This window comes from Eptatretus burgeri, unplaced genomic scaffold, assembly GCF_056783735.1.
Source record: "Eptatretus burgeri isolate ZD-2024b unplaced genomic scaffold, Ebu_testis_v1 Ebu_testis_scaffold_3158, whole genome shotgun sequence".
NCBI classification, from domain to species: domain Eukaryota; kingdom Metazoa; phylum Chordata; class Myxini; order Myxiniformes; family Myxinidae; genus Eptatretus; species Eptatretus burgeri.
In genome coordinates, this window is record NW_028225106.1 from 205,813 (window position 1) to 215,000 (window position 9,188).

General features: G+C 46.8%; 1 protein-coding gene across 1 annotated transcript in view; it reads right to left on the reverse strand.

Moving 5' to 3' along the window:
• Positions 1-419: 419 nt before the first annotated feature.
• Positions 420-9,188, reverse strand: part of LOC147006641 (uncharacterized) — a 9,751-nt gene continuing 982 nt past the window's right edge. The window contains exon 2 of the mRNA XM_085868300.1: positions 420-2,791. Coding sequence (XP_085724426.1) covers positions 1,413-2,791 — 1,379 coding nt within the window. The 3' untranslated portion in view covers positions 420-1,412. The remainder of the gene's footprint in view (positions 2,792-9,188) is intronic.

The following is a 9,188-nucleotide window of genomic DNA, read 5'->3' on the forward strand; positions in this document are numbered from 1 at the left end:
TTCAGCTTTATCACGTGTGGAATCAGCAGTGCGGCCATTTGAGGTAAGGGAGGGGATGGAGGGGGAACATACACCAGAAACAGATTTGATTAAACGCCACCAGGATTTTGAGGAGGGAGAGAGGTTTGAGAGTTCAGACTTGAGATGAGAAAGATGTTGTTTTCTGGCTCTCCTGAGGGTAGATACACACTTGTTCCGAGCTTTGTGGAAAGAACTGAGATTGCCCTCAGTTGGGTTTGCTTTCCATGAGGCAAAGGCAAGTTGTTTCAGGACAACTGCCTCACCACAAGCTTCAGTAAACCAAGGGCGGGAGGAAGGGTAAGACAACTGAACACGAGAGGGGATAAATCTGTGCATGAGGGAGAGCAAGTTTCTTTGAAAGAATTCCCAGGATGAGTTGATGTTTGAGAAAGTAGTGATAGGAGACCAGTCTGTAAGTTTGATGGCTGCACGGAGACCCTGCCAGTCGGCTTGAGTGAAATGCCAGACTCGACGGCGATGAGGTGGTTCTCTGATAACAGCAAGAGAGATGTCCACTTTAACAAGGACGTGGTCAGAAGAACCAATTGGAGCGAAGGAAGAGCAGCAGATATTGTCAGTGAAATTTGTCAAAGTTGCCGTTGGCATCTTGGTGGCCTCTGATCAGTCTCCTTGCTTGGTCACCCAGTTTGGAGGGACAGCCTGATCTCAGCAGGGTCTTGGTGGTACCATACGCTTTCCATTTCTTAATCATCGCTGTCTTGACTGTGCTCCAAAGGATATTCAAGGCCTTTGAAACATTTTTAAACCCATCCCTTGATCTGTGCCTTTCCAAAAAGTGATTCCGGAGGTCTTTTGAAAGTTCCTTGGTGCTCATGATTGAGCATTTGCTGTGAAATGCATGACCCAGCAGTGGAAACCCACAGGATCGGCTGATTTTATTCTGAAATCATCAGAATCAGGAGGGTTTAAACAGGAAGAGGTCAATTAACCTTGTGTGTAATTTTTAAGGTGATTGGTTCCACCGAAAATCGTTTACAATTGCCATTTAGGGTGGTGGACACCGATCCCACCAAGATATTCCAGTTTTGTGTTTTTAATTAATTTTCTGAAACTTGTAAAATTTGTTTTCCACTTGGAAGTTGTGGGTTATGGTTGGTAAATAACAGTGTGAAAAGTCTGATTTAATGACCTTGAATTCCAGGTTATAAGGCATCAAAAGGTCAAAAATTTGAAAGGGACTGTAGACTTTCTACAGACACTGCACTCTGACTCGTTCTCCATCCCAGTTAACATGACGTCTTCCAAGCTCCTGCAAAGTTCCTTCTTTGTCTCTCCCCAACTCTTCCAAGATATTTTTTCAATCTTCCTGCTCTTTTGTCGTTCTCCCAGTTGTCGGTGTATATATTTGTTGATGTATCTTTTTGTATTTTTCATTTCTCTTCTTTGCAATCGATGGTGCTGGATTTGCTGTTATTTCCATCCCATATGTGGCATCTTCCACTCGCACCTGTTCCTGGGAATTCGTTGCTTTGATGTATTGTTTGATGTCGCGATGCAGATGATGAACAAATAAAGGCCTTCTTGCACACAGAACACTTGTAAGGTTTCTCTCCGGTGTGTATTCTTTGATGTTTATGTAAGTTCGATACTTGATTAAACGCTTTGTTACACACAGAACACTTGAAAGGTTTCTCTCCGGTGTGTATTCTTTGATGTGCCAACAGAGATGATGGATTCATGAAGGCCTTGTTACACACAGAACACTTGTAAGGTTTCTCTCCGGTGTGTATTCTTCGATGTTCTGATAGAGTTGATGGATTAATGAAGGCCTTGTTGCACACATAGCACTTGTGGGGTTTATCTCCGGTGTGTATTCTTTGATGTCGAGATGCAGATGATGAATGAGTAAAGGCTTTGTTACACACAGAACACTTGTAAGGTTTCTCTCCAGTGTGTATTCTTTGATGTTCTGATAGAGTTGATGGATTAATGAAGGCCTTGTTACACACAAAACACTTGTGGGGTTTATCTCCGGTGTGTTTTATTTGATGTTCTGATAGAGTTGATGGATTAATGAAGGCCTTGTTGCACACAAAACACTTGTGGGGTTTATCTCCGGTGTGTTTTATTTGATGTCTAGATGCAGATGATGAATGAGTAAAGGCCTTGTTACACACAGAACACTTGTAAGGTTTCTCTCCAGTGTGTATCATTTGATGTTTATGTAAGTTCGATACTTGATTAAACGCTTTATTACACACAGAACACTTGAAAGGTTTCTCTCCGGTGTGTATTATTTGATGTTTATGTAAGTTCGATACTTGATTAAACGCTTTGTTACACACAGAACACTTGAAAGGTTTCTCTCCGGTGTGTATTCTTTGATGTACTGACAGAGTTGATGGATTAATGAAGGCCTTGTTGCACACAGAACACTTGTAAGGTTTCTCTCCGGTGTGTATTATTTGATGTTCTGATAGAGTTGATGGATTAATGAAGGCCTTGTGATACACAGAACACTTGTGGGGTTTATCTCTGGTGTGTATTCTTTGATGTCTCGATGCAGTTGATGAACGAGCAAAGGCCTTGTTACACACAGAACAATTGTAGGGTTTTTTCCAGGTGTGCAATATCTGGTGCTCACGTAAGTGTGATGACAGATTAAAGGCTTTGTTGCAAACAGAGCACTTTTGGGAATTCTCACCGGTGTGAAACGTTTGATGTGTCAACAGACATGAAGAAGAAGAAAATCCCTTCTGACACACAGTGCACCTGTATGACGTCTCACCTGTGCATATTTCAACACATCCTGTAAAACACGATGAGGAAGTGAAGTTTTTGTTAGTAACAGCAAAATTGTTTTATCTTCTCACTTCTTTGGCTCTCCAGTTGCAAGACATTGATACACCAGTCGCAGTTGTTGTTGTTTGCAGACACACCCCTAAACTTGTCCACATCCTTACAAAAAGTCTCTGTCAAGTTATGAACGAAAGAAACTTCTCTGACCACCGATGAGGAACAGTTTACACTTGAAGACGTTTCAAATTTTTTCTCTGCAAATTAAGAATGGAGCAAAAACATCAATAAATCACTTTACAACTTGAACAGCACTCGTCGAGCACATCGTCTCACCTTGCACGTTCATTCTGAACAAAATTTCCATTGTTAACTGAATACCCCACTATTATGGCCCACTACTATCATGGCCCACATGCTCGTATCATCCATGCACCCTATTATATCACATTGTTTCTTGCACTGGGTTATGAACGTCAAAAATTTAATTATTCACACACATCGGGTCAGGAATCAGATAAATGAAGTTTCAGATTTTTCAGAGGATTTCAATTCATCCAATCAAGGCTGGAAGAAGACTTCACTGATGACGTCATCATTATCACCCTCCATACCCAGTGGGAAGTTGATAACACATGCAAAGTTTCAATTATTTTAGTTGGATGGTTTCAGAAAAAAATATATATTCAAATTTTCCCTTTAATTTAACATGTCTGCCATACCATGTGACATATTGTTACGGATTTGGAAGCCTCTTGCACACAGACAAGTCAGCAGTCCCATAGTTCAGTTATTTCAATCAGTATGTGGATAGTTAGAACCCTCCCCAATGTTTAATGGGTTGATAAGTGTCTGTGCGCTGCGGGTTTCTTACAAGCTAGATGTTTTATACATCTTTAAATCTTCCTCCCAAACCACAAACTCTTCATTCTCGCACCATCGCCATCCTTTCCCACATGCAACGTGTCACGTACAGGGGTGAGGTTCAATCCACCCACCGTGAGCTCGTCCAATCGACAGCGGCCGGCACGACGGCCGACCCGAGATACCACAACACCGCTACGAGGGTGGATGGGGAATAGGGTGCTTCCCTGGTTGTTCCGGTCTGGGTTCTCAGACATGTACGGGGGAGGGTGGTCGTTACTCCTCCCACCGGACCTCCTCCAATCACGGATGGCCACCATTTTCCCCCACCGAACCAATCAGGAGGCTCATCACCTCAGTGCCAGCTCCGCCCCCACAAGGAGGAATGTTCCTCTCGTCCAATGAGGAGAGGCCAATGATCGCCCAACAACCCCTCGTCCAATCCAGAGGCTCATCGCCTCAGAGCAGATCCCTCCACACCGCACGGGAGGAGGGATAAGAAAGATTGCGAGCTGTCTCTGGGTCCTTGCTTCGTTGGTAGAGTGTCTGGTTCGGGGGTTCTTTCGGTGGTCTTCTTTTCGGTGGTTCCATGGTCCTGTGCTTGGTGGTTCACTCGACGCGGCTCGTCTCATCCTGGTTCGCTCGACGCGACTGGTCTCATCCTGGTTCGCTCGTCTTGGCCAAACCGCACGAGGAGGCCAGGTACCCGGCCAGACTCTGACCCTCAGCTCGCCTTCCCTCCCGAGCTGAAGGGCCGAATAAACACCCTTGAGGTCCATTTCTTTTTGGGTGTGTGTGTCTGTCTGTGGCCAGTCTGTTAAGTAGAATTGTTAAGTGCTTTTGCTCACTGTGCATTGCCTGCATTTTTATTCGTGATAACTCTGCTCTGTGTCTCCTTTCCCGATTATTGTAAATAACCCCCGTGTTAAATGTTCCAGTTCGTTGCCTGTCATTTCTTCCATTGGCCTAGCATGGTTCGGGCTTGAGAAGTAGTAAGGCCGTTTGTGCCGTAAGTTCCCGTTCGGTTACGCCGGACCCGAGTCGGTGCATGTGACTTGGTTCGGACAGAGTCGGCCGAGAGGGTGGCTTCCCCGGTAGCTCGACCGCGTGGTTATTTCGGTATATTGGAGGTCTGGACAATTAACCCTCCGCCACGCGGTCGAAATATTGGCGACCACGGTCCTTTAAGGGACCCATCGACTCGGAGTTATCCGGGGTGATGACCTTTAATTCTGGGTGTTCGGTGGGAGACGGCCCTATTGCCCCATCTTACGGTCGTTCCTCACCACCGAACAATATGACGACAATGTTAACAACAAAAACATTCTCCATCGGGAGTTCCTCCGATGTTTAAAAATTTTGCATCGATCGAACAAGCAGAAACAGAGAAAACAATTTTTAAAGTGAAAATATGAAGACGTGGACACATTGACAGACAGTCTACAAACAACACACAAACTTCCAACAGGAATCATGACATAAATAATGATCCATCACTGAACCCAACAAGGAGGTTTAGAGGTAGAACAAAAGGGTCAGCACACACAACTAAACAAGGCCGTAGTTGAAAATTTCAAAATGCGAAGAACCAAATTGTCCACCATCTGGATGGACGATATGGAAGCTTTTGACAGTGTTCCACATTCATGGATGATAAAATGCATGAAAAGAAACAAAATAAATCCCCAAGTCACTTCCGGTTCCGGGTTTGGAGCATTGAGAGGTCTCCTTCGGGGCTCTCTGCTGACGATCTCAAAGTTAAGTTTCCGGTCGTTATCTGTCCTGTTTTAACTGTTTATTTTTCTCACCTTCATGTTACTGTGTGTTCCTAGTTCGGTTTTGTTTCAAAAATCGTGCTATTTTGTGAGATTTCGTTGACGTTGTCTTACCGGGTGCTTGAGGCCTACCGGTTCCCCTCGGTGTACAATCGTGTTCATTTGTTTTTTCTCCCCATTACCTTCAATTTATATCTTCCCCACTTTCCAAACGTCCCCCATCCCTCCCAACTAATCACTCTATTTCTTATCTTAAATTAAAAAAAAAAAACAAAAAAAAACGCTACCTTTCTCCTGATTATGCTTCTTCTTCTTCTTCTTCTTCTTCTTCTTCTTCTTCTTCTTCTTCTTCTTCTTCTTCTTCTTCTTCTTCTTCTTCTTCATTGCCTCTTCTTCTTCCTCGATTTTTTCTACAACACTTCCATGACGTAATCTGTTGAAAACTCTCAAACATTAAGAATAATATATTAACAAAACGATCTCTAAAATGCTTCATCTTCCTCTTTCAACGTTTGGTACTCTTTACTGTATCATAATGCACTACTCTTCTGCAATTTAAACAGACTGCTCTCAATTTGACCTCTCTTTCACACCTTGCCGAAAAAATCCATCTGTGACAGCGTTTCTTCTCTCCATTCTCTGAATTCGCCTTTATCACATCCATCAGGATTTGTGTGAAATCGCATCTCTGACCGAGAACATTAAAAAAAAAAAACAGTTTGCTATGAATGTTCGCTTTCCATCAACCATTCTTTTTTTCCAACTTTAGTGCCAACTCACCCCTCTCACCTCTCACTCTCAAAGCAACCATCCCACTCTTCTCCCTCCAAGCCTCCATCTCACCTCTCTCAAAAATTCCCCCTCACTTTTCTCCCACCTTTCATCCCCCTCACGCATCCTTGTCAAGGGTGCCCCCTCCTGTCATCCACAAAGCTGGCAGCTTCCACTGCCCTATCACCTCCATCTCTTCACTCCACCGCCTCAAATCCTCAACTGCCTTCTTCCCCCTTTCTTGTCGCTCCTCTACCCCAGCACCACAGAGTCATTTCTCCTCCTCATTCGGCCCCCTCCCCTCGTATTCTGCAATCCCCCACACTCTTTCAACAACCTCCTTACCTCCTCCCTTCGTACCTTGACCAACCCTCCCCCCCACCCCCTGCACCCAAAGCCTCCTCCCCTACCTCTTCATAAAAGTGTGGACCTCAAATATCGAGGGCATTCGCTCAAACCTTTCAGATCTTTCCATACAGGTTGCCACTGACAAACCAGACATAATCTGCCTAACAGAAACTTTCCTCCCCCAAGACGTGCCTGACTCCCAAGTATCTCTCCCTGGTTACGCTCTCCTCTGGTATGACAGACCTGAGACTCGTCCTGGTGGAAGAGTTGCTCTCTTCATCAAAGACTGTTCCTCACTCTCCATGCACTGCCCTCACTCCCCCACACCCCCAGGAATATCTCTGGCTACGGCTTCCCCTCCACTCCCACCTCATGTTTATATGTGTACTGTACCGTCCACCGAACAGTGATGACTCCATCGACACCTCACTATCCGAAAACATGGACCAACTTCAATCTTCTCATCCAAACTCTCTCTTCCTCATATGTGGCAACTTCAATTGTCATCATGCCAGTTGGCTCGGTGTGGGTACCTCTCTCACCTGTCATGGCACCTCAACAAAACTTTCTGCGACTCATTGGAACTGACTCAATCGGTCAACTTCCCGACCCGCATCTCAACTAATGAGACTCAATCTCTTCTGAATCGGATTTCGACCATTTTCCCTGAAAATATCTGTTGTTATTCCTCTTCTCCAATCAGTTCATCCGACCACATGCTTGTCAATGTTCTGTGGTTCTCTAATGACAGCCAGACATCTCGCTCTATTTCCTCTCCTGTTGCAGTCAACATGTTTCCCTAAATGGAGTTCTCTCATCCCCTCTTCCTGTCCAGGCTGGAGTTCCTCAAAGTAGCGGTGTGGAATGTTGTTAAACGTGTCCTTTATGATCCATCCATGAAGACCACACTCTATACAGAGAGAGCATCAATGCTGCAACAGCAGTTACCTGGGATATTGGACACAATCCTGGACAGGTGACCACTCTGACACAGGATACTCAAACGGCTCAATCATCCCGCAAGCTGGTATCACTTTGCCAACCTCAGAAGGATGACAAGCTGAGCCAACCCCACCTGGTATTCATTCAACAGGTAAGTGGGATTTTAACTCAGGACCAAACTTAACCAAGTACACCACCGTAAGCACGAAACCAACACCAGGTATACCTTTATGATATTGTTGGGAATTCGTGCCCGCCGGCGTGCGAACGGCCACGTGACTCGAATCACGGCACGACGCCCACCGGACGGACAATTCTGTCGTGACCCTCTCGGACTAACGCCGGGAGCGAGTCATGGGTGGGCCTTTCGGCCTCACCACGATCGTGCCAATCGGCCCCCCGCGTAGGATAGGGTTGTTCGCCAAACTCGACCTACCTAAGTACCCACGCGGAGGGTAGACCGGGCGATCGCACCTCGCCGCAGGTCGACTCCGGACATGGGCCACTTAAGCTACCCGTTCCGTACTATCGGGATAACCGAGCGGTGTTATGGTCGGCCTCGACGGTACGATTAATTATCGGGTGTATTAAACCCACTACCAACCCTTTACGTGAAGCAAGATGGAGATTCAATTAAAGAAAAGACGAAGCGAAACGGGAAAAACAGTTCAACATGATGCACATTTATTCCGCGGAACATGGAAAGCACACATATACAATTAAACAGAATGCACCAACAGCAATTGCAACAAAAGAAACACAACAATGCAGATCGACAACCGACTACGCGTGCACACGGCAACACTTACACAGTTTTACTTTACAGACGGCGCCAACAACACATTTACTCAAAAGCAAAAGAAAAGGGCCACCCTCAAAGACAAGGGGGCAGACGGGGCCTGTGGGCCAATATTTGCGCGGGACCTGAAAGAGCGGTCAGGTCCGCGAGACCGGGTGGATCCTACCCGTGTCTTTGTGATGAGCCGCAAATGTGGCGGCGTGGCGGTGCTCCGACTTCGTGCTCCTTCGCGGGTTTCGTTGGCACTGCTTGGAGTGGGGTGGGAACGGGGCCCCCTTTTCGCACTATCTCAGCGCGGGGGGAAAAAGGGGGGGGGGGAATTGTTGATGCTCTGGGGAAAGAGGATAGCTGGCTTGCTTGGGTCCCGCGACGAGCGATTCCACTGCGAGCGCGTCGCCGACCGCCGTCTTCCTTGCCTCGGACCCGAGCTATTCGGTCTCTTCCCCCATTCTCATCAGCCGACTGCAGCAAACCACCTGTACGCCCTCGCCTCCCGACTCACTCCCCGCTCCTCCAAGGCCGACTCTGCGCTCAAACCGACTCGACCGCGCTCCAAGCTCCAGGCTTCCTCTCTCTGCAGCTCCCCGACAGACTCCGAACTCCGACAGACTCTCCAAACTTCGGGCTCCACTCGGCTCTCCGACCCCTCCAGACTGCCCAAATTCGCCCTGCGCTCGTCGCTTTATAGGCCGGCAGGAGAACCCATATGCAAATTTCTGGATCAGAACGAGCTCGGGGGTGGAGCCACGCTCACCCATTGGACGGAGGAAAAGGGGCGTGAGTCTCCCCTGATCCTAAAATTTGCATATCTCGATTCTACACCGACGCGCCTGGAGGCGGGGCCAAACCGCCCCGCGCTTGCTGATTGGACGGATCAGAAGTGGGCGTGTTGCATTCCTGATCCGAATTCT